The sequence below is a fragment of the Argiope bruennichi genome, chromosome 4 (genome assembly GCF_947563725.1).
Source record: "Argiope bruennichi chromosome 4, qqArgBrue1.1, whole genome shotgun sequence".
NCBI lineage: Eukaryota > Metazoa > Arthropoda > Arachnida > Araneae > Araneidae > Argiope > Argiope bruennichi.
In genome coordinates, this window is record NC_079154.1 from 71,329,564 (window position 1) to 71,357,426 (window position 27,863).

The 27,863-nt window shown below is 29.0% G+C and overlaps 1 protein-coding gene across 2 annotated transcripts in view; it reads right to left on the reverse strand.

Moving 5' to 3' along the window:
* Nucleotides 1-27,625, reverse strand: part of LOC129965499 (otoferlin-like) — a 515,039-nt gene extending 487,414 nt beyond the window's left edge. For both annotated transcript variants that reach the window (XM_056079452.1, XM_056079451.1), the window contains exon 1: nt 27,440-27,625. In XM_056079452.1, coding sequence (XP_055935427.1) covers nt 27,440-27,518 — 79 coding nt within the window. In that variant the 5' untranslated portion in view covers nt 27,519-27,625. The remainder of the gene's footprint in view (nt 1-27,439) is intronic.
* Nucleotides 27,626-27,863: the final 238 nt, after the last annotated feature.

A 27,863-nucleotide genomic window follows, 5' to 3' on the forward strand; every position in this document is an offset into this window, starting at 1 on the left:
ATTTGGCATGCGAGGCAAAATTAGCTTTGCTAAAGGTATTTATCTAAAATTCACATTTCGTGAAGTATACAATACATCATTTTAGTATTTTATTCCATTTCAGAATAATAAAATACTCAAGGCTTCCAACATATATTTCTTCCACGCTTCAACTTATGTATTTGTGTCTTGGGATTTTGCATTATATGTATGACTTCGTAAATCAAAAATGTCTAGAAAAGTATCTAAATTCAGTCTAAGATATATGTCATTTTTTTTTTAATTTCACATTTTGTGAACGAACTATAGGGAATACAATGAAGGTTTGCACTTAATAATACATTCATGAGCATTTTAAAACTTATATTTCATTTATCTTGATTTTTTACATAAATAATTTGGAACCTGAATTAGATTACTCAGCTTCATTTATTATATTTTTGTCGCGTAAAATTCCATTAAACCTTTTGCTTCAGATAAAAAATATTTGATGTCCTGGTATTTGAATATGAACGGTTTTAAGTTATAAATAGAAATATAAAAAATCATCCTACAATTTGTATAAATTATACCCAACAAAAAATATTCTTAGAAATGTAGGCCTAAAGTTATTTTTAATCATGTAACTTTATCATAAAGACAGCTTTACTTCCTTAAAATTATAAGAAAGGGTTTAGTTATGTTAACTAAATTCATAGTGGGAAATAAATGATTTTTTTTTAAAGAAATGTCGTGAAGTTATCTGAAATGTATTGCACAATACCGGAAGCCAGCGCCTTTCCTCATCTTAAAAGCGGGTCACAAGACGGAAATTAGATAGCATGCTTTGAAAAGACAGCAGAAAACCCAAATTCGTTTTAGGTTTATATTCGAAAGATTCATTCAACGCTGTTACAAATTTTAAACGACAGATTTTATTTCTTACATCACTAGAACTTTTTTTAAAAAAAATTATGCCTGATTTTCTATTTGTACAAAAGAATACTAAAGGATGTCTCCAAATTAATTTAAGATTTGAATTTGCTACCATTTATGCAGTAAAGTATTGGCAGCCTATAAAAAAAACATTTGACAGTTTATAGCTTAGGGTTAGCAAAAATGGAGTATTTGAACGATAGAACAACGTGTTAACATAAGATTTGAATTAAACACAGTTTTTTTTTCTTTAAATTGTTATATTTTTATTGAATAATAAAGCACACGGGATAAGGTTATGTACGGAATAACACATAGCGCAAAAGGCCTCCACGGCTTTGCTGGCACAAACACACTTTTGTGTCGTAATTTTTCATGACCATTTTGCATAAATGTGACTGAATTTCGTTGATACACGTTGAATCTCCTCCTTCAATGCAAGCTTGCTTGTGGACTTGTTGGCATAAACCTTTGATTTCAAATAACTCTATAAAAAGAAATACAATGATGATAAATCCCACGATCTAGGGGGTCAATTCTCAAATTTTCTAACTGTGGCCACAAAACTTTCATTATTTTTGAAATATTGTTCAAGAATGAAAGCACGTTGTTCTGTCGTGTAACGCTCCATTTTTACTAACCGTAAACTATCAGCTGTCAAATGGTTTTTTTAATAGAAGTGCCAATATTTTACTGCACGAATGGTGGTAAATTCAAATCTTACGTTAACTGTGGAACACCTTATATAATATTGAAAAATTGCTGCTCAAAGGTATACATATTTGCACAAGAAAATCTATTTACTGGTATCAGTTGTCATGATTAAGAGCATGTTTTGACTATGTACCACAAATATGAGAAACCGTCCATTCTATAAGATAATTAAATTGCAATCGTTGTTAGGCATGTTATACTAATTGGCCTCCAAAGTTGCATTTTCATTTAACGGACCATACATATACTACCATACATATTGTAGGTAGTTTCTAATAACAATCAGACACACCATTACTCAGACATTTCAATCCTTGCAATATCCGATTAAACATTTAGAGTGATAACAATGATCCATGCTGGCTAAATATGAGATACAATACAAATATTTGATCTAATGTATGATTGGGGAAGATTAATTAGAGAATTGTTTGAAAGGTATAGTCTCACAAATTTACATTTATTTCGTATATAACTGTTTGATAGAGTAATGGTAAAACATGACAAAATTCATCTGAACTTTTTAGATTATTTAGTTCCAAAAATTGGCACACAAGATTTTAAGAAATTTTCTTGTATTTATTAAATATATAAAAATATACGAATAAAATATACGAAACACTAATAATGTTCAATCTGTCTGATACATCATACAATATTTCAACTGATTGAAAGTTTCTAATTTTATATGATGATATCTTCGATATTAAATTTTAAATATGATCCTTTTGCTTACTCAAAAAGAACAGAGACTCTTGGTTATCACTCATAGTTGTGGTCAGTTTTGTTGTATTCGAAACTAAATACGGAGCATTTTCAGACAGTAAATAAGGACTGAAAAATAAACTGTTTTAAATTATGAATTCAATTGATGAATCTGGAACATTTAATTTCCCAATTCTTTTATACAGACTAGGCATACTCTCAATGTCGTTTTTTTACAGGGTAATTCAATTTTTATTATTTTCTTAAATATTTATTATAATTTTCTTTATAGAAATGCAAATAATCAAAACCTTTATTCATCAACTCTTTTTTAAATATTTTCTTTATATCATAAATCATTTCTGTGAAAGCTGTAGAATAAATATTTCCAAGTAAAAATAACTGTTATTGATATACCTTTCCATTTGGCTAACGCTTGTCCTTTTTTTTTCCTGTCTTTTTTTGCTCTCAAGATAAAAAATAAATAATAAAAGGTAATGAATATTATCACTGGCGCGTTATATGACATTATATCGGCAAAATAAATGATATACAGGGTGGTTATAATTAAACTTCCCTATAAACAGTATCCTACAACGCAAACGAGTGAACGGAACCCAATAAACGACCAAAACGGAATACAGAAAAGATATTAAACATTTATTGACTAGTTTCCGATCACGTCATCGAACCATATTAAGTAAAGGTAAGGAAAAAATAATAGTACGATGTTTGAGAGGGGAAAAAAAACAAGTTCAGTTTGCAGAAACAAGAACAGATTAGGACGAAATTGCACTAGAGGAGCAGTTAATCATACCCTCTGGTGGACATTTTGGAACTATTTTTATTTTTTTCGAAATTCCATCAGCGCATCTCGTTTATAATCTATATGCCAAATTTCGCTGCAAGCCGTTCACACGTTGGGGAAACAAGTCGCAAAAACTGCGACTTGTTTCTCGAATTGAAGAATACCATATTGTGATGCAAGGAAATCAGTTGCAGGTCGAATATTTTCTCTATGGCAAGAAACATGGGATTTACGCAGGAACAATAAATTGCATACAGTTAAACCTTTTATAAGCTTGTGGCCAGTCTTATCTGTGCGTGGGAAGGATGTTATATTAACACGCCTTCGTATAGGACATACTCGGTTCACCCACAAGCACCTACTCTTCGGTGACAGAGCACCTATGTGCTCCACATGCCGCACAGATTTTACAGTTCATCACATTTTAATCGAATGCCCTACTTTTAATATTCATCGTAACCAGTTTTTTCACTCATCACCGGTGGCTCTCACTGATTTATTGGGAGAGAACCATCATCCAAACATTTTTAAATTTTTATCTGCTATTAAATTTTTACCATGCATTTAAATTTTCAAGTGTTTGAAACTTTTAATTTTTTTCATTTAAATACATATACATTTGCTACTGTTTCCAGCATATTTTAACCATTCATATATTTAAAAATTTTAAAGAAAATTTAACCTTTTTTTTACCACATGAATGGCGCAGTTTAGCCAGAGATGGCTCGTGCCAGAAAAATACAAACCAAACCAGACCAAAACCAAACGTTGGAGTTGTAGGATGCCGTCTATATGGGAAGTTTAATTATAATCACCCTGGATATTATTTATTTTGAAATGGGAAATTGACTTATGTCTATTCACAGTTTTTTCACTACTTTAGATCGGTATACAAACTTTAATTTACTTCATACGACATGGAAGTTGAAAGAGTAGTTCAAAACGATGTAAAGGACGACTATTGGATCTATATATGCCAAATTAGATTTTGCGTAATAAATGCACACCAAGAAAATATTTCACATGATTTTAATTAGACTTTTAAATAAAATGTAATGAAATTTCTCAAACTATTCAACAATAACCATAGTGTATACTGCTAAAGACAAAAAAAAAATTATGCCACTTTAAAATTCAAAAAATAAGTTTTTCAGTGATATCATATTCAATTTTTTTAGTTTCTTTCCTACAGATTTATTATATTTCTAAAATTATTTAAAGCATATTTTACAGCAATAATTTAATTTTAAAATATTGTTTTATGGAAAACAAACAATAAAGTAAGCAATCTTATAAAAAAAATAAAGATGCTATAATGGTTATTGTACATATATTTACGAATCAAGCTAGAACTTTGCCATACGCTGTTTCTACGAATTAGATGTATAAATCTCCTTTATTTATGTATTTTACTTAAAAAAATAATACACCGTTCTTCTGCTTTCTGATCATATTTTTACTACACGAAAAATGATTAGTGTGACTGAAGATATTTTTATTCATATTTAGATCATACAGTTACTTAGTAGAACAATATTATGTAAAAGAACATATGCAATGTTTATTTTAATTTTACGATAATTTGTTTTATTATAAAATACTTTAAAAAATAATTTTTTATTGGCTCATAGAAACACTTATAAGTGAAAGACCCGATTTAAATCGTCAATTTATTTAGATTTTATTCAATATGTTAAACACCTTCGTGCTCTAGATTTTAAAAAAAAAATCCTTTTTCATGCTAAATTACCTGACTATCAGGAGTTGGAAGCTGATCTCATACAGATGAGTTCATTCGCTGAGAAGAGGAAACAGTACATAGAGGATTGCAATTTGAGGAGATATATTATAGAGCTTCAAAAAAAATCGACTGTTTGATGCATTCTAACATATCAAAATCAGCTCGTGTAATGTTGCTTGCTTCGTTCTTGTGACAGAAAAATACGCTTATCCATTTATATGAAGTCTGTCCTTCTGGCTGTTCGAATGTGAGTTAATCTACAGAATACATCGATATCTACAGAAAGAAGAGAGCTAGAGAGATAAAGAGTGTGGAGAAGAGAGAGTGCAGGCATCTATTAAATTTTGAGCCAATTCCAATGAGAGATTGACAGCCTATCAATCTGTATTTTTAGAAACATGTAAACATAATAATCCAAACACGCATTGACTTAAATATATCGAATTTGGTAGGCTACTAGAAGTGTAGTTTTATGTCAAATTTTTGTTTCAATCGGTTGGAAAAAACTCATCTGAAACACAAATTTGATTTTCTTTTACTATTTACAACGTGTCAGGAATTAATCTCGATACAAGTAGCCAAGGATGGCACGACAGATTCAATAAAAATGCTAAATTCACATCAAAGGTTAATATTTCGTAAGTATTGTGAACCAATGCTATGCAAGACATTCTCATTGGGATAAAATATATATTAGAGAGTCTGCGAGATTGTTTAGTACAGACAATTCCGGCTGGGTTTTAAGATATTGCATGTTTAAATACATAAGATAGCAGAATGCCTTAATGTCTCTCTCAAAAATATGAAATATTCTTAATCCTAACCCCACCTCAAAAATTGCAACAATATAATTTTGAAGAATATTCTGCTTAACAGATAGCGATTAAGCAAAAGTATGCTTAGATATATTTTGAGTGCTTTCTGCAACTATCTATTTTCCAAAACCCATTTGAGCTAGTGTCTAAATCGGAAAAAACACGTGCCTGAGCGTTCAATCAATCGCATTTAATGAAAAAAGTAGGAATTTCAGTGTTATCCAATCATCTAGGAAGCCCGTTGTAATTATGTTGAACGGACGTTTGGGGCCTTTCAGTACAGATAGAGTCCATGTGGAAAAAGATTTTACTAAATATCAACAAAGTATCAAATTAAAAATTTCTAGAAGCAAACAAAATCATGAGCATGTAATTGATTTTTTTTTCTCATATTCTAATAAGTACGATTTTCATATTTATTTTATGATTACTCTCAGTTGGTGAATATTAATTTTTCAAGAATACAGACCGATCCTAGAAGTTTTCAATGATATATCGTCGAAAAAAAATAATCGATTTTAAGAAAACTCTTAGTAGAATATAAGCACAGAAGTCGACCAATCTTCAGATCAAAATTTTTGAATAAATAATAATTTGAATTATATTGGCAAACGAGCGGAAAATTTTTACATAAACAGTTATTAATTGAAATAAATGAAGTATAAGACGGAGAAAATCTCTGTTCAAGAAGCATCAAAACAATGCTTATTTTGTTTAGAAAAGAATAATCGTCTCATTGTAAACATTGTTTACTGTCCGTAAACGATGTTTAAAATAAATATTTAGAATTTGGAGTATTCGTTTTAATGAAAATTTATTTTAGGAAGTTATACATATATTTACCAAAGTTTTATTTATTTATCATGTGACAATAAATTCATCGCCTACCTCTTATAAGTAAACATACGATTCTTAGTAATAACACTGCTTTTTACTACATATAATATTTTTTTTATAAAATGTATAACATATAGTAAAATTTCAGTATATATACTATATGAGGTATAATTCCACTGGAATTCGCCTATTTCTCGAAACTAAAATATTAAAGTTGATTGTGTTTTTATATTTTCTGTTGCAGAAATGGATGTTTATGGATTCTTAAATTATACAAAGTATAATTTTAGAAAATAATATTAAAATTTAATCATTTCATTACTTTATCATCTATGAAATGTAGAACATGAAATATGACAATTATAAAAATAAATTATAAATAATTTTAGCCTTTTTTTTTGTTTGAAAAAAGAGAGAAATTAAAGTTAAATTTTTGGGGCTTATATTATAAGCTTTTTAATATGAGATACTGATAGAGAAGATTACTTAAATATTGAATTTAAAAGGTAACAACACATGACTCCTTCGCCCCTACTTCGTCCCTCAGAATTAAAAGCATTCGGATTAATTGTGAATGACCAGGCCACCGTAATAGCATTGACGAGAACTAAGGTTGAGTCGTATGGGCTCTCACTAGCCACGGTGCAACCCTTCGTAGGAAGTAGCGGTTAGCCACCTATCCCCTATCAATGATGTGATGCCCCCCACCACCATTTCTGTACCTACCCGGCTGGCGAGAACCAATCAGCATAACGAAAGCATCTCATCATCATTTCTGAAGTGCCCTGGTGGGAGGTACCAAAAAATTAAGTCTAACTTTATGAACCCTCAGTGTTTTAAAATTATTTTCAAAAGTGAATAAATTCAAAAAGTTTTCAGCATATAGGAGAAATTTATCAACTAAAGTGTTTTTTGAAGTTTAACTTTTCAAATTGCAAGTCATTAAAGAAATTTTAAAATTCTGAATAACAATCATAAAATCTGGTGATGGGAATGATTGTTCAGCCGATTGCTAAATGAAAATCTTTGCAATCAATCTGAATACAACTACAAGGCATTAACTCTATTTATATAAATTGAACCTTTGCAACTGACACCACAATCCAAGTCCTGAAGAATGAAAGAATTAACTTTCATTTTGCTAAAATCGTTTCTTGAAAAAGAAAGCAAGAGTAGAAGCTGTAAAATTTACTTTGCGGACCTACTTATAAATTATTATAATACGCAAACTTATGAATAACCTGTAATGCGGGCCTGTTAGTCAGTTAAATTGTTTTCTATTCCGTCCAACAACGTTCTTTATCATCAGTTTCAAATTAATAAACATTCCTGTTAATATATAACAAATGTTCCAAATAAAATTCATTAAAAATTAAAATTTCGTAATTTAAAGGAAACATTTAGTTTAGTTTATTTATATTACCGTCCCGTTTTAAAGCTACACTAGGGCTATGTTGCATAGGACCTAGTAATTCTGAACCTGGTCAGATGACGAGGATGACACCTGAGCTGGCACCCCCTCTCCACACCACACCAGCGAAAGGATGCTTAGTCCAGACGGATTTAACGTGCACCAGACCTACTTACACGACGGTACTTCGGTGGAATCGGATCACGAACCTGAAACCCTCCGGTTCCGAAGCCAGGACCTTACCACCAGGGCACCGCGGGCCAAAGGAAACATTTAAGTAAACGTGTCGATTGAGTCAAGTGAATCTTTGCTAACTTTTAAAAAAGATCTGCAAATGTCAAGAATTTTCATCCCTTCATTCCTGGCGTAGGAACGCCGGAGTCGGCAATTTTGTAAAGTGTGTGGTAGAAATAATTAAATGAAAAAAAAAATTGTAATGGGATCAAGGAATAATACAACATTTAAAAATGAAGTTAACATGGACTAATTAAAAATAAAACTTTGGAAATCAATTAGGATTAAATTAGATTTTAAAATATCAATACTTATATATAATGATGTCAGGGGATTCAAAACCATTAGGAAGGCACAAGACTACAATAAACCAAACATGTGCAAGGGTTTTAAAATGACTTGATTTTAATATATAACACAATTTCATTGTTAAAAATATTTTATTGAGATAATCAGAAGTATGTTATGAATAAGAAATTTTATTGTAACTAAACCCAACAAGCTGGTTACTAAAAGCGGCAATATTTGATACGCTTATTAAAGAGAAAAAAAGCGCACATTTTAAAGAATGATTGCATAAAAATTCCATGTTGAAATGAAACATTTATCACGACTGTCCTAAGGAACCTGCTATGATTAAAAACGTAAAACCCTCGGTCGCTATCCTCATTTCTACTTATTAAGCCCTCTAGAAGCAAAGCGAGCGAGCCCTTAATCAAGTGGTACCGCGCGTAACTTGCAAAGCTCTCTCCTTTATTTTCTTTTACAGCCACAAATTCGTGCTGTAAGTAGGAGGAGCGGTAAGCCGACGGATAATAATGGTCGAAAACTTCTTTTCTGCTCCTTTTGAGGAATAATTCTTGCTTCCTGGAGGAATTCTAGGAATTATGTGAGCGCTTATTTCCGCATGTGAACTCTGCTTAACAGATGAATCGCAGAACCTTGCCGTTTTGGGCTCGTTACTCCAATAAAACGTTGATTAATAATGATCAAAAGAGGATAATTTCATGATTTAAAATATTGTGAAGATTGAAGTGTAGGAGATGATTTTTTTTGTATTAAATTAATTAGTTTATCTTTATAAATAAAACATGTTATTTACAAAGTAGATACTGCACATTAGCAGAATATTATATACTAAAATCATTATTTCATTGCAAAGGTGTATGACACGCAACCTTATATAATATTGTGATGAAGATGCAGAAAATTGCAGAATGTAATTGAAGAATAAAGCAAATTTATTCATTCAAAACAACTCATAACCAAAGCGAAGAAAAAAACTTAACCACAAAGTGTAGGAGTCAACATTTATATGTTCAAGTAATGCTGTAGAATAATTCATTCAGAATTTTAAAGAAATATTTAGAAATTCTTAAAACAAATAAATAACAACGAACCAGCTAGAGTTAGAATTAAAATTGAATTCCTAGGATGAAACTTCCATGATTAGAATTTGAACAAGGTTAACAGAATAATGCCATTCCTCTCCTAAACACGCATAAAAAAAGATAGAATAATGGTTTTGCACATATTATAATGAAAAATAGGGTACAACACAAATATTTCAGTTCATGATTTTTATTTCATTCACCTTTGCACTTAAGAATTTCAATATCTGGAAAACAAAGCTCCGCTCGACAGTTTGTTTTCTTCCTTTTTTTTCTTGTAAAATTGTGTTTTTTGAGAGAAATTATTTAGATGCGAATCACATACTAATTACATGTAAATGTTTTTCAATCTTACCTACATAAGAATTAGTCATTTAAATTTTAAACTATCATGAATGCACTTCATTTAACTTGTTTGTGGAAACAATCTGCTATATTACATCATTCATTTTACTGTGCATCCATGATTACTTATATTTTTGAACTTACACTCAGTTTTACCATCGGGTCTGAGATGTCGCTATATGACATTGTCAGCATGAGAGCAGATAGATAAAGGTTCTAATAGTAAATTATAATTTTTTTTTAGGGGGGGGAGGTAAAATCGCTTTTTATCATGAATGACACCAATGTAGATAAACTTAAAAAACAAAAATATTGAATATAAATACAAATTTAAAAAGTAAAGCAAAAAGCACGACTCGAACCGAAGACCCGCAACGCACTCATCATTTATGTTGTTCTGACCACAACACTGCAATGCGCACACTTCGAAACGGAAGTCGAACATACTTATTCTAATAGTTAGTCAATAATAATTTTTTTTTTGTGTAAAATCACGTTTTCTCAGGAAAGACACATATATAGATAAACTTAAAAAGCAACTCATTATCTAAATATTAAATTTGATCCAAATCGTTTGAGCGATCTCTGAGATGCACGAAATAAATTAATATAAATACAAGAATTGCTCGTTTAAAATTATAGGGTTGCTATAGAAATCAATTGCCATAGAAACGCTCTTCAACAATTTTCGGTCATACATTTAGATTCTCCAAAAATATTCTAACTCAGTGTGAACCATCCCATAATTTTTGTAAACTGTTTTCAAAGAGCAGAAGAATATGTGGCGCCATTAGTAAAAGTAATTGGTATATAATGGTACAATACATTTCAAAATTACCTGAAATATACCAAGTAAAAATTATTTGCTATACATTAATTATCTCACAGAACACTAATAAGTAATAATCATTAGAATTATTATTATTATTTTCACAATTTTTATTTTAATACAGAATCTATCAATATTTAAAATGTTAACTAAGTTATTTCCTAATTTTTCTGATTTAATATTGCAATTAATTCTTCTTGGTATCCCCATCAAGTGAAATAAATATTTCCTAAATGGGTTCATAATTTAAGCTTTTAATTGTTAATTAGCTTTATAACTCAATAATTGTGTTAATAAGTCGATTTAGAAGTACGTGAATTTGTTTCAGTAATTCTCAAGAACATCTAAATAAATACATTATTAAGAATGCGTAAAGAATAAAAATAAATAAAGCTTAATGAAACCATAGAAAGAAACATTATTAACAAAACATTTCATTTATTTTCATAAAAGATAATTCAAATTTACATCCATGAAAAGGGACATTAATAAAGCAGCATTTCATTTTTTTTTATGTTTTAGAATTTGCACATATTTGAAAAATATGAGTAATGAAAACAGTTCAACGATTTTATCTATATGCAATTCAATATTTCAAACTCTGTTGTTTCATTACCCTTTATCAAGTCCGTAAATATGAATCTAACAACTGCCCAAAGTATATTAAATAATTTTTAGTGAAATTGTACCCAATTTTCTGGTAAGATTTTAACTAAATTTCTACATTTTATTTTTTTAATTTGGCTTAAATTGTCACAGTTAAAAAAATTTCAAAACTTTGCATTACGGTAATTATCTATGAAAATTCAAACCAAGCGAATTTTCAACCAACATAATTTTACGCGATATCAACAAGTATATAATTTCTTGAAAGTACATCAGATTAATTCATTCACAAAGTATTTGTTCTTTGCATGAACCTGAACACCTACAATTGCGTGATTTTTATAAAAGAACATTTAGATTCTTCTACTTACCGAATCCTTTTATTGAACACAAATTGCCAAGCACAATGAAACAGATTTATTTTAATACTTTCCTCCTAAATTCAAAGTATTATTTCCAAAGTTTGTTTACCACAAATTTTATCAGAATCATAATATCATTAGTTTAAGTATAATATCGTAAGATCAAGATATGCTACAAATAATTAAAAATCTTTCAATGCTCTTGACCTACAAAATAATTCGAAAATGAAGTAGCGGAAATAATTCAAACTATGCTTCGTATTAAAACGAAGTCAACTTCTGATGGCTGAATCGTCTTCTACTTATCCACACTGTATATGCACTGCCTTTGATATATCTTTTAATGATTACCCACATTTTAAAATTCATCGTTAAATGCTCTTTAAAATGACCTGATTAACACTAATTGCACTCTCTTAAAAGCCTTCAACCTCATGACTACATTTTAAATTTTTAATATTCTTTAATTTTTATGCACAGATCTAAACATCTTTTTGAGACTAGTTTATTTCTACATTTCTACCTCTTCGAGATATATAAACCTGTTAAAGTTTAAAACATTTTTTTTAAAAAAATTTTATCATCTGTTTTTATGTTAAGCTTTTTACTTTCAAAATCTTATTTTGGGCCCAATGGCTAATTAACGGTAATTTCTCTATGAAATTAAAGTCATAAAATAATTCTATTCTTTGAAATTGGATTAAACAAAGTAAATGCCAATCAAAGTGATTCCATATATATGTTACCGTTAAAGTATATAATGCAGTTATTTCATAGAATACCTAGTTATTCTATGAAATAACTGATCGTGTCCGTTAAAGTGTGTAATATGTTATTAATTTGACACTTTAACTAGTTATTCTATGAAATAACTAGGTATTCTATAAATTAACTAATGAGAGACAGTTAAAGTGTAAAATAAACAATTTATCTAAAATGAAATTAAACTAATGATAGACAATTAAAATGAAAAAGAAGCAATTTATCTAATTTATGCAGCGTATAAATGGTATTTATGGAAACGTACCATAAAATCATTTGTTACAACAAGGATTACTAAAATGACACTTGGAATTACAAAAAACATTATTTCTAAAAAAAAAAAAAAACATTTTTTATTTCTAAAACAAGCAAACAAAAACATAAGTGCAGTAGGGGTGGAAGGTAAATGTATTTGTCGTGCGAGATATATGATATAGATTATTTTACACTTTAACGGGCTGCAGATCGTTATTCTATGAAATAACTAGTTAAACCATGAAATATAAGACAGTTTTACACTTTAACGGACACGATCAGTTATTTCATGGAATAACTAGGTATTCTATAAAATAACGGATTTCATACTTTAACGGTAACATATACAAGGAAATAGAATTGTAAATTCTGTGTTATATATAATTTTGCAGTTTCTGCCGAACTCCTTTTCTATATCCTAATAAAAATACTATTTAAATTATGCACAATTATACGATTGCCATTTTGAACATGATAAGAGTGCAAACAATGCATCCTGGAAATTATTTCGAATACGAGAGTAAAGAATACTCATATAACTGAAACAAAAACTCTTTCCTAGAAAATTTGGCAGATTTTGAAACACAGAAAGGTATTTTTATGGAAACCACTACACAAAGGAGCGCCATTTGAATTGCATCCAAACCAATACAAAAAAAATTTTATATTTGGCAATGACTGCCAAGATCTCTTCGAATGCACAAATGCCACAATGAACCTTTCTTTTATGGGTCATATAAGGCTTGCTTTTCTTTTCCATTTTGTATAGCAAAGTGAACTGAGGCACCCAAGAGTCGATATTCTATCAAGAAAGCTATATTCTCAAGTAGACTGAATCACTTAAGTTATGGTATACCAGTGCCAGAGTGCAGCACGTTGTCAATGTGTATCATTGGTTTGGAAATAAGTTCGGATATCAGATTTTTGGAGAGTATTTCAAGTACCAAAGACTGAGCTTTAGAATTCCTTAGAAGAAAAGAAGTTTGAGTTTTGTTTTTCAAAACCAGATGTGCCAAAAGACATAAACAATAATGATGATGTTAGAAACGATATCTGTTACAGTTGCTTATCGAAAAGAATCTTTTGTAAGATTTTCCGATGACTACAAAACCAGAAATTTCACATTTTACCTGGCATGTTCCGCTTCTGCATTTTTTTTTATTAATTTATTTTTATACTCTTTTTTTTATTTGATTTTGTTTCTATTTATTTATTATTTTTTTGGAGAATCTCAGTGTCTCATTTTTTATTTCAATATCTCCATGAAGGTAAGTGCACATATATTTTTCAAAATCCTATAAGTATCTACCATTAGTTACTAATGCGTTTCATCACAAATTTTAATATGTACCTGCAATAAAAACAATCCCATGATATTAATTTTGGAAAAGATAGACATGCGCTTGTGATGCGTGCTTAAGCAGTGAATGTTAATATATCAAGATTAAACAAGTCTTCAACCAAAAAATAAATAAATAAAAGAATTGTGGATAGTTCCTATATTTTCGTATATTTAAAGAGGAAAAAGTAATTTACAAAATTGCAGCATGTTTTCATTCTCTTCAAAAGTAAGAGTTTAGTCCAAATGAGAGAATCCATAACTAAGAGAGAATATTGAAAAAATTCACTTTTTCCTAAAATATTTTTTTTATTTCCTGTTATTTTTATTTCCTGTAACTTTTATCATATATTCTTTATTCATTCTGTAGCTATATATTCTTTATTAATAAAAAAAGCAGGGACTTTCTTCTTTTTTTTTAAAGAAAGCAAACCAGTTTACTATGTTGATATATCAGGATTATGCGACAAATGAGTAAATCACCAATAAGTGGACTTATTTACACATTCCTCAAAAACAAGACTGTGATGGGCAGCGATGAGATCATCCAAATTTCTTTTGGATATTCAATACATCTTGAGAGAAAATAGGTTTAGATTCTCTTCTAATTCTACAGAAAATAACGAATGATAAACTTCATTGTAAAGTGTGTGGATATTTTAAAATTGTTTCCATTTTGATTGGACATTTGTTATTTTCATATATATAGTTAACAAAACTGTTTTCCTCAAGCATAAGTCCGATCATCATAATTACTCGGTAAGAAATTTTGAAACGTTTTGTTAACCTTTTATTAAAAAAAAATGGTGAAAGCATTAAAGTTTTTCATATTTTAAAAATTCCTAGTTCTATCTGATACCAAATCAAAGCCGGCGTCCTGACATAGGGGTAGCGCGTCTTTCCCGTAATCTGGGCGTCCCGGGTTCGAGTCCCGGTTTGGGCATGGTTGTTTTTCCGTTGTTCTATGTGTGAATGCGCCCTCCTGTAAAAAGGGGTTGTGCAAGCGAATGAGTGATGCGTGAGTAGCTAAGTCGTACTCTTGGCCCTAGTTTGCGCTACTATAAAAACAAAAGACGCTGCCCCACAGGCTTAAATCGGCTGTCTTCGAACAGCGGGCTTGTCCTTGGCAAGTGCCATAAGAAACAACAACCAAATCAAAGAATGAAATATTTACAAGATCTAAAATACGGCAATTTTAGTAGTGTTTTACTTAGAGACATTATGGAGGAAACTGAAACATGGAATTCAAGTATGTAATATGGTTTGGAGAAAATATCGTTTATCTGGAATACAAAGATATAATAAAATGGATGTTGGCAGCCTTAGAAACACAAGACTTCTAGATTAAGTTGAAACTCTAGATTCTGGATTCTCATACGTCGCACGTTCTTGAAAACGCAGATACCTTTTTTGTCAAAACCAAAAATATGATTACATCAAGAAGTGAAGAACATGAATATTATACATTTCCAAACATGATGGGATGATATTATGATGGTAAACTACATCTGGGGACTTAACTGAGAAAGTGGTGAAAGTACATAGACACGAAAACGTACGAGAGACTACAAAGATGAGAAAAGAAGCAGTCGAACATACAAAGAAATGAATATTGGGCATCAATTAAAATTATAATTTAATGTGTATATTACAGATAATTTCAATCGATATTTTTAAAAAATGTGATCATTTTTTATTTACTAATTAAAATATTTTAATTATCATTTAATAAAAATATGATCAAAGCTTGTAAGAAAGTTAGGTAAATATATCTTTCTGCTGTCAGAAGAACCTACAAACATAAAGATTGTCCCCAAAAACTCTTTTTTGCTGCTAAATCTGTGTTATTTCCCCCAATATAACAAAACAGAGCTAGAAGATTATAGAAAAATTAACTGCATTTGTAGTATATAGAAAATATACTAATCGTAAAAAATTCGAAGTCTAGATTTTGACGAATCTCCACGTTTTGGACCTCTATGACATCGATAAACACAATTTTAGAAAATGTCTGTCTATCTGTGACAAAGACAACTCAAAAATGCTTAGAGCTATATGGATGAAATTTTGTATGAAGTCTTCGAATTTTAGACTTCTGTCATATTTTGAGCAAAATCCTTTCAGAGGAAGTCCGGCTTTTCGAATATAAATTAGCACGATAATTGCTAAACGGAAAGAGAGATATAGATAACAATTCACACACAAATTTAATATATATAGAGTAAACACCTATAAAACCAACTATGGGAGGACTGTCTGTTGGTTTGTATTTTCAGAAACGTGTAAACGCGATTATTCAAAAACGCAGTGACATAAATATATCAAATTTGGCTGAGTATTTTGTGACTACAAGTGCAGTTTGGTATCAAATTTTTGTTTTAATCTGTTAAGATAAACACTCATTCGATTTTTGTATACTATTTAGGCATGCTAGGGATTAATCGCCAAAATACTCGCCAAATATGAATATATAGTAAAAATGTTAAATTCATGCCAAAAGTTAATATTACGTAACTACTGTAAACCAGTGCTATATGTGTGGCATTTTCTAGTATGACAAGTTTATTAGAGAGTATGAGAGAACGTTTTCTAGTGACCACTCCTGCTGATTTAACAGTACTTGTTAATTCGGACAATATCAAAATTATATTTTTCTTTATTAAAAATATTTTTCCACTGAAAGAGTCTGATTGTGTTAAATGGTTTAGAAATTAGCGATTAAACCTCGGTTATAGATGCAGCCATGGAAAATGCTATAAATTTATTTACGTGTTTTATAGCTGGTTACTCATTCCATCCATTTTAAAAATATAAACATGATTCTATGCTTTGTTATTCAAGATCGTTAGGTTTTTTATACTAAAAAATGAGGTCATTGACAAAAAACATTTTATAAAACGCTTTAATATGAAATTCTCAAGGTCCAATCTTTCTTCTTGGAAACATTCCAACTTCTTATTTTGTGCAAAAATATTTATTTTATTCTCAAATTTCTCCTAAAAGTAAGATATTATGATATATGCCAGTAAGAAATATTATTTTTTCTCTTATCAAAACTAAAATCTAACTAACGGTTCATTTATTATGACACGTTTGATTAATAAAATAAATAATTGCCATTTTATTAGATTTATACCATATAATTGTTTACATTCAAGACGCTTAAGGCCTTTTAAATCTTAATAAGAAATTCTATTTATTTAAATCATCAAAAGGCATTTTCATCTCAACAAATTAAAAAAAATAATTAAAATGCATTAAAAGAATTAACGCAATTCTTAATTTTTTTTTTCAATTTTCAAATACCTTTTACTACAAATAAAAAAATGAACAAAGAAGCATATTATGAAATGCAAATGTTATATTGGGAGAAAAGAAAGATTTAATAAATCTTTCCGGCTTTTTTTACGCTATTTAAGAATTATTAAAATTCATGATAAACCTGTAGCTGTTCAGAAGCATTAGATATTTTTCGGCTTGCTTAATAGATTGGATTTAGAAATAAAGTTTAGAATAGACCAGGCATTTTAAATGATGATAATATTTATATAGAAAGAATATCTGTATTCTTTTCTGTTCGTTTATTATTCCTATTCTTGTCTATTTCTTTTTTTAAAGCAAGAAAACAGCATAAATTGAACAATCAATGCAGATACGTTAATACTGGTCATGCAATTAAATTAAATAAAAAAATATTGAACAAATTTATTAATTACTGGTATTATTCTGAATATGATAATCTCTATGTACCCCATTATGGAATATTGGACATCATCACGGATATTCTTGAGAATTGTATCGAAATACCTCCAAATTGAAAATCCTGAGTTGGTTTGATTTCGTAAAGAAAATATTCCGTGGATTTTCTTCAAAGGCTAAATTCTATGAATTTTAAAATGACCAAATTTCAAAGTCTTCTGATATTATCAATATTCTGAAATTTAATAAGATTTTCTGTCATTGACCTTTTATAAAATCTTATGGAAGGAATCTTTTCTTTAAATTTATATAAAGGAGTCCTAAAATTAACGCATGATTTGAATTTGCCACCATTCGTACAGTAAAGTGTTGGCAATCCTATTAAAAAAATGGTTATTTGATGGCTGAGAGCTTAGAATTAGTAAAAATAGAGCGCTACACGATAGAACAGCGTTTTTTACATGGTTAAAGAATATAATGAAAATCTGGCGGCCACAGCTCAAAAATTTCAGAATTGGCTTCCTAGATCGCATGATTTAATACTATTGGATTTTTATGGGGTTATTTGAAGTCAAAAGTTTATGTCAACAAGCTCACAAGCCCGCGTGCATTAGAGGTGGAAATTCAACCCTGCATCAATGAAATTCAACCACATTTATGCAAAATGATCATGGAAAATTTCGATAAAATAGTGTGTATGTGCCAGCAAAGCCGTGGAGGTCATTTGCTCTATGTGTTATTCCATACATAACTCTATTCTGTGTACTTCACGATTCAATAAAAATGTAACAATTTAAAGAAAAGAAATGTTTTTTTTTTAAATTTAATTTAGTTTTACGTTAAGACTTCGTTCTACCGTGTAACGCTCCATTTTTACTAACCCAAAACTATCAGCTGTCAAATGTTTTTTTTAATAGGGTTGCCAACACGTTGCTGCACGAATGATGGCAAATTCAAACCTCGCATTAATTTTGGGACACCCTTTATAATAAACCATGTTTTGCATTAATTATTTTTTTTATTTTATTGCTAAAATGCAGCTATTTTCTGAAAAGTCGCTAAACGGCTATGATTGATTTTATTACGAAACCAAACTCATCAAATCTTCTAGATCTTAGTATAATCTTTTTTAAGTTCAATGGTGACAGCCTTTTAGCCCTGTGAATGTGTGATGTAATTTATACTTCAATATCCAGGGATGTATCTCAAATTAACTTTTGCATTAAAAAAAATCATATATGTTTAACTTACCAATCACTAATTTTTCAACAAAATCACTATTTAGGTACTATTTTTGGAAATAAGTTCATTTTTTAAACCTCCGCGAATTATTATTATATGTTACTTTATAACAGCATCGTATAATTCAAGTTTATAATACCAATTGATAATCAGATTACTCCATTACATTTTAGAAAATAGACTCAATTACAATCCAAGGAAATGGCAAGATAAATGGTTATAGTAGGAAGTATTTTGCATTTGATTTTAAATAATTGAATTAATCGTTAATGAAATAATAATAAAAAGTCTAACTTAATTTTATTCAAATAATTTAAAGAAAAATGCTGTATCTGAGAAATTTCTAAAAATTAATTTACTGTAAATATTGTTTTCGAATTTTTTTCTTCATTTATTAATCCCGTTTATAGAAGATTTACTACTGGACGATTTATTATATAGAATAAATTACAGGACGAAAATATACTTAATTCAATTTTTAAACACAATGGTCTTGCATTCTTTATTTATATTACAAGGACATGCTCGTAAAAAATATATCAGTAGCGGAAAAAGGCTTGGACCATTACTTTTATTGTTTCTCGAAGGGGGAGATGTGAGTGTTGTTTCTCGGACAGAATTTATTACTTTTTACAACAACGGAAGAAATGTATTGTGGAAAGAATAAGCTTTGTTACTGCGCGTGCTCAACAAATGAAATGGATACTTTTTGGATTCGTAGAATTATTCAAAAAATTCTCTCTCTCAGTGAAACTGAAGGAAGTCTTTTGTTTCTTGTTTTCCCACTGAAAACTGCCGCCTTTAAAATAAAGGTCTCAAACTAGTTGGCTAAATATGAATCATAATATATACCTTCACAACGAAACGAAAGTTAAATTATGTTAATATACAACATTTGTTAAATAAATGTTATATAATATTATGTTAAAGATGCATCTCACCAATAGTAACTGTAGAATAAAGATTTAGTTTATTTTCCAATATGCAACATGAAATAAAATAAAATTTAGGAAAAACTTATTCGTATCATAAATACAAATATTTTAAACTTTAAAACTAAATTTAGAAATAATAAAACTATTCAGAATCCACCGAAGAAAATATTTTATTGCTCCCTTCGATTTTCTCCAAAGACTTACTAGAAGCAGCACTTATGCTTAAATAAACAGAATCGGTATTCAGTGCTATTTAGATTTAGACGCAAATTTCCATAATGTTAGGATGTTAGAATGGTGTAAATATTTTTCAATCAGATTGGAATATATTCAAAAATTAGCTCATGAACTACTGGGTATAAGCGACATTTATAAGATATTTTCAATTATGAAAGAAAATCCATATTTCTGACATTCGTCTTTGATCGGTTTTGATAGTAGTCAACACCAGTGCTACATCTTTCGAAATTTGAGAGATGGCAGTAGAAAAGAGATGTCAAGTATCAGGAAGCAAACATTAATTTTAACACTGTTAGTATTGTTTTCCTTTCTTCGAAATAAACTTACGTTATTTCGTCGATAACATAATTTATCTTTTTAATCTTCAATTTTTTTAACATTTGATAGCCGATCCTGCTCCGACATTTGATAGTTTTTCATTCAAGCCCCTTCATCTGAAATGCCTATATCAGTTCATCAATTTTGTATTTTTCTTATGGATGACGTTTAAAACGTGGAAGAGTTATGCGATAGATATTCATAGTAAAATCAAAGAAAGAACATATAAAACATTTTCATTTAATATTTTCAAAACAAATTCTTTTAAAATTAATTTTAACCAAAACAGTAGAAAATCACGCTATAATTGTGGAAATTTTATTTGTCACTTTGATTGAGGCCATTTCTCTAATAAACAGCGACGGAAATTTTGAATAACCGAAGATCAAATCGAAGATTGAAACTTTTGCTAAATATTTAATTTGTAAAATTTTGAATTCCACTAAATTCTTATTTTACTCTATCTTTAAGTGGATAATAAAAGAGAGTATTTTAAAAATTGAAAAAATTCTATCTTGTTATTTAGATTAATGATTTTTTATCCATCTTTTATAATTCTCTACATGAAACCGATGCTGTAACTATGCCTGTCTGGCTAAGGATATGAAAATTCAGAAATGCAGTAGAGTAAGTAAATTTTGCAATGCGTTCCTTGCTGAAATGTTGCAGATTTCTATTAAATCTTTGTAAAAGAAATCTATTTTATCTGTATTTATGTATGTGAATAAGCAATTAAAATACTATACAGAAAAAATTTGAAAATGGGTTTAAAACTAAAATTCTGGGAGTGTGTCAAATATTGGACCGTTCTCAATATGTAAACGCAAGGTATCGCAAATGTAAAATTCTTGATTTCAGAAATGTAGAATTAATTAATTTATAATCTTAACGCTAGATTTTACCTGAGCTAAATCAGCCAGATTGATATATCAGTCAGTAAGATAGATTGTTTCTTTGTATTTTTATATATAAATACCGTAATGCGAGAACATAACCAATAAAATACATTTTTAATTGTGGTCTTGAAAATTATATTGCAAACTTATATCCAATAATATATCCGATTTTGGATTAATTAGTCACAAAGGGGATTTTCAAAATGAATACCATATTCTTTTACAGGAAATATATTTTCTTTATCATTTACATAAATTTAATTTTAGAAAGAAACCATTTTGAAAGTCTACATATTACAATGCATTTCACGACTTGCGGAAAATTTCTGCGATAATTGTTTTTAGAACCAAAACCCATTTCATTCAAAAGTTTATATTATATTATATTATAAACAAGAGAAGATTTAATAAAAATGGAATACGGGAAGATTTAATAAAAATGGAATTAAAGAAAATTTAATAAAAATGGAATTAAAGAAAATTTAATAAAAATGGAGCATGGAGAGACATATTCTAAAGAAGATGAAAACTTCAAATAAATTCGTAGATGAATAGCTGAAGTGAAAAGATGATACAATTTCCATTCTTTTAACTATTTATTATAGAAAGGTTATTCAAATCATTATAATAAGCAATAGTTTTTTTTATAATGGCCACCTCTTAGAAGTTTAGAAAAAACATCTTAATACATATTTAAGTTTGGCTGTTCTTAGTTCCACGAAAGTACTACGACCTAATAATGGAGTGTGGGCGTCAGTGCCGAAAGTTTACAGATTTGATATCAGGTTCCACAAAAAAAAAAAAAAAAAAAAAAAAAAAAAATGTCATGTTCATGAATATTATACCGGCATTTAGAATTATACCGGAATATTATAACCGGCATTTAGAATTATACCGGCATAATGCGCACAAACATCAGTTTTAGATAGATATTCAGTTCAAGTGTGAAAATCATTTCAAATTTAGTGAATATCAGAACAACTAAATGCTTTGCCAAGAAAGTATCGAAAGTTTTCAAAATGTTTTAATGATTTAGATTCAAAGATATAGCCTAAGAATATTTTCAAAAGAAAAAAAAAACTACAAATGAATAAGTTTTCTAGAACAAATTGCAATCAAAAGGTATATTGACCACATTCATCGAAATTATAGGAGAAAAATATATAGCAGTAATTCATATCACATCTTCTCAGAGACCTACATATGTGAAAAGAAAATGTGTCGCTGATGGAATTTTGTTGTCTAGAAGCTAATTCCCGATATTAATTCAGTTAATTGTAGCCTTTATTATGTCATGTCAGAAAAATTAACAATTATAACATATAATAACTCACTAACTTAAAAAAACAATGGATATATGAAAGAATATAATTTTTTTTCCTATAGAACGAAGTCAGATCTATTTCCAAATTGAATTTAGATTTGAACACTGATAGCGATACTCCAAAATTGAAGTACATTAATTCAAATAATTAATTACCATCATTAAATCAAATTGACATCAAATGAAAGCCATTGTCGTCTCAAAAACATCGGCTTTATCTCTTTTTCCATAATTTGTGTTTGTTTGGTATTTATGGTATTTGGTATTATGGCATCACTAGACATTCACCGGAGGATGCTGACAATCTCTAATAAAGGCTTATCAAAATAAATATATCTTTCTCATGTTGTATTAAAAGCAGGATTACTGGATTAATTTTGATTAGATTTTAGAAGGAAATACACATATTTTCAGAAATGAAAATATTGTATTGAAGAGAATGGAAAATTTGATCGAGTTCGTTGATGGATCATTCAGCTCAAAAAGAGTGAAAATTTTCTAAGGGTACTTGAAATTTTCATTTATTCCTAGCTTTCTTTAAAGACTGGAAAGTAATTCAAATTTTCTTATTATTTGGTGAATTATATTTATATAAGTAATTTTAAATGAAAAGTTTTTCAGTATTTGCAGATCTTCAAAGTCAGAGGTTGAAACGTGATTTTTGGAATTTAACTTCAATTGCTTTTAAATTTAAGCACTGATATATACTTTATCGGAAAACTCTTATTAGTTGCACCTTCTTCTGTGAATTTTCGTTCTCATATTCTAACTCATGTGCAATTAGGAATAGAAATGGTGGATTTTTTGATTTATCTCCCTTGCTATCGCAAAAAGAAAGATGATTTATGATTACGGCATTCAATTTTTAGCAAAAATTGAATTCCTCTATGCTATTCGTGAATTAAACAAAAATATTTACATTCGACTGTTAAGTTACCAACTGGAGTTTTGTTCTCTGTTACCGATCTAGCTCCATTGCATTTCATTAAACCATTGGTGTTTTAGATCCTCCCTTAAAAATTCTGTGATAGTTACATAGAAAGTTGTGGTTTTCTTAACTACCTTTCTACCTTACGTATAATTATTACATATACTTGTTCTGAAGAAAAAACACACATAAATAACTCTACGGACGTTTAAAAAAATGTATATATTTGTTAAATTGCCTAAAAAAAGGAAATAATGATTATTGGTTTCTATTTGAATATAGTAATATTTAAAGGTCATTGCAGTTTCGTCTTATCATAATTTTTTTAAGCATTTGATTCAGAGGAACTATTAAAACAAGTCATAACTCCAAAGGTAAAAATCTAATCGATAATTCAAGTTACAGAATCAAAAAATTTAAATACAAAATTTAAATTCCATTTTATGTTTCAGTCATTTTTTTTCATTTATATAATTGCGATAAAGAAATATGTTGTTCGCATATTAAAAACATGCAGTGGTATTATTTGGATGAATAAACGAATGAAAACTTTTTTTCTGCTAAGAAAATTTAAAATTCAAATGAGTTTTTTTTATGCTATATTAATACTTTTCCGCTTGCTATTTTTTTTCTGTGAAATAAGTAAAAATGGGATTTACTTTTAATAAGATGTAGAATTCTTATAATAGTATTTTTTATATTAGATCTGGCGTTTAATTAAATTCGTTTTCTGTTCCGTATAAATGGTATTAAAATAAATAAATAAAGTTTTAAAAGAATCTCAAATTTTATATTTATTCTGTTGTTTTCGGGTCTTATTTATCACGTCAAAATTTAAACTTTAATTATAAAAATAAATACGAAATTCACCATCATTTATTAAATGGAAGAATTTAAGGAAAAAAAGAATGTCTCGTATTAAAATTTTCTGATGTTACATTTATCCATATTGTGGTGCCTGCCAAAATAAATATTTTCTTTAATTCGATTTAACACACAATCTTCAGAAACTTCTTTAGAAAAACCAAAAAAGGCACTAAAATTGATTGGTGTAAATATTGGATTACTATGCGACAATAAAATTTTTATTTATACGAATTTACCCTAAGGAGTTACCTAACAGCCTCAAGACTGCCGTCTGACAATTTTAGAAATTCGAGTTTATGGAAAAGTTTTTATCATATAGTTATTATGAAAATGGAAATTGTGTCTAGAATTATCATTCTAGAGACGAAATTAATCGCGAATTTATTAGTGCATAAACATAGTTATTGAAAGTAAAAGAATTCAATTTTTTAGTGTTCACATAAATAATCATGGTAAAGTGATAGACAAAGTTAAATTGCATTTGAATGACAAAATGCATTTTTTAATGACAAAATAACAAAAAAATAAATTAAATACAATAATCTTGAAAGTAAATTTTGAAGAAAAATTATTCGCATATTATATTAATCGAAACGGCATTCTTTTCAAGACATCATAGATCTCACATCTGAAAAAAGGCATTCATTTTTAAGAATTGTTTATAAACTGTGCACAAAAAATATATACGTGTGGTAAAAAATAAAAAAATATATAAGAAAATAAAAAAACGCGTGTCTCTAATTCTGAAATGAATTTTATTTGATTCATAACTAGATGCAGTTTCAAAAATTAAGTTGAGAAAAGTAGCGCAATTAACTGATTTGTGATTTGTAATTTTTTAGTTACTTTAGTTAGTCCCCCTTTCCCAAAAAATATCCTGAAAAACTTTTGCATAAAAAACTATCACTGGATGATAAAAGGAAATGTCTATTCTGATCTACAGTTGAATAACTAAAAATTTTCCAACTATCAAGGGTATTATTTTATCATCTTCTGACTGTCATATAAATGTTAATAAAAGAAGATGTTATTTAATTTTTAACCAGATTTATTTTCAAATAAAAAAGATATTAAAAATACAAGAAATATAGGATATAAGAAACGCAATGAACACAAAAGAAAGGTGAAAATGAATTGCGCATTATTACCATAAAATATGTCTTGAACGTGTGACGTACACACGTCCTTTTATTCCATTTATCGTGTGGATATTTTATTTATACACAAAAATTTTTTCTCTCCAAATGTTCGAAATAAAAACAAATTTTTCTTATGTTGCCCAACTATGAGAAATTTGTTGCGTCATTCTATATGTAAAAGACTTTTTTTTTAATTTTACAGTACACCGATGATAAAATGCAACTTTTAAAATTCAGCGAGAGATTTATGCTAAAGCTTACGTAGTTTCATTCCGCCTGTACTGTAAGATATGTAAGATACTGTACATACTGTAAGATATGAATAGCATAAAGATTCTTCGCATATATATTGAAAATCAACTGCATCGGAAAGGCGAAACCAATTCAAAAAAATAAAGTTGTTGGTTTGAAAATTTTTCGCTTACATACAACTCTGAATATAAATATTGTTGTGCGTTTTTAAGACATGTGAAATATAAATATAGTCAAAAAGCAAGATTATTTTAAGAAATAAAACAAAACTAGTATATTTCCCCAATATGACTCATTTATTTATACGATTTATAATACACAATAAAAGAAAACCTATCTATGCTTTAAAAGAAATCATATTTAATCCTTCTTTGCACGATTTTTTGCTTTTTTTGTGAAATAAATTAAGATGATATAATTCATGTTCTATATATATATATATATATATATATATAATGTTTTAAAAAGTCCTAGAGTAAATAAACATATCCATCATCATGCAAATTTACATCTTAAGCTCAAAACAAAATCTTCAATGTCCCTCACTTCTAAATTTCTCCACTCATTATTGCTTTTATTAGCAAAAAAATCTGAGATTAATTATAAAAAAATATTCAAGAAATCGGACGTTCCTTCCAACGAAAACAAACAGCGGAATGAGAAGTGGAAGCCCTCTATAATGATTGTGACATTTGATACTTTTTGACAGCTACTTTCTTCATTATACTCTAATCGTGAAAAAAAGTTGCCAGCAACAACCAATTTACAGTACACCTGTTTTGAGTACAATTTTCGGTTCACTAAATGTTAATTTCCATCATCATGCAAAGGAGTGTCAAGGACATATCGAAAAAATACATTCCATGTGTGTATTCAACTTTCAGCAAAACTGTTGAGTTGTATTATTAATACACAAGAGAAACGCATGTTCTTAAATAGCGAAAAAGTAAACACTTAGATCTTTATACTTTATAAAATTAAAAATTAGTTATTATTCTCTGAAAGGCAATTTCCAATCAAGAAAATGTATATCTTATTTTGAAAGTTATGATATATTGAAAAATTATGATATATATGATTTGAAAATATGATACAATTATATCACGGAATGAATTTAGCATCTCAAATTCAAAAAACAACGAACCATACTACGTATAGAAAAATATCGTATTCTACATATCCACATTTAAACAAAACCGCTAACAGTGCGTCATCATGACATGTGAAATAAAATCGTTATAAAAATGCAAAATTATTGCTTGAAATTAAAAAGTATCCAAACTCAAATGAACTACGTCATTCTTACTTAATTAAAAGAAAATCAAATGAATCTTATTTTGCCACGACAGAACGTGTCTTCATGCATGCCCCTTTTTCGACTCGAAACAAAACTATTTATCGATTCATTCTCAAATATTATTTATCATTATCACAAAAAAAGAACCCTCTCACTTTGCAGAAAGTATCGAAACCTAAAAGGCGCATTGATTGCTGGCAATGAAAGAACCACCTGCAGCATGTGGCGCGTTTCACAGAAGAGAGCGAACTCACCTCTGAAACTTGCCTTGACTCGCCTCTCGCTCCTCGTTCTGAATCCCTGGGCCGAGTGGACGTGCAGGACTAGAGCCATGCTGCTTCAGGTGCGCATTATCTCGAGAGCCACATTATCCATCCGCTCAGCACGGACGACCGATGAAACTGACGGCCCTGCTAGCTAGCGGCTGTTTTGTGCGCTTCTCGTGCGCAACAGTAGCGCCGCGGCTCTATCTGCTTTCGTGCATGGTACGAGCAGGACTACAGCGATATGTGACTCAGTTCTGAATTTTAGAGCTGGAATTGTAAATAAAAAAAATCGGTTAAGAATTGTTTAAAAAAGGGATTCTTATAGGCCTTATATAGTTGTTAGACTCGCATATTATTTTTATCTACATGATTATTAGATAAACTATTGAATGATTGAATTATTGAAGGTTTA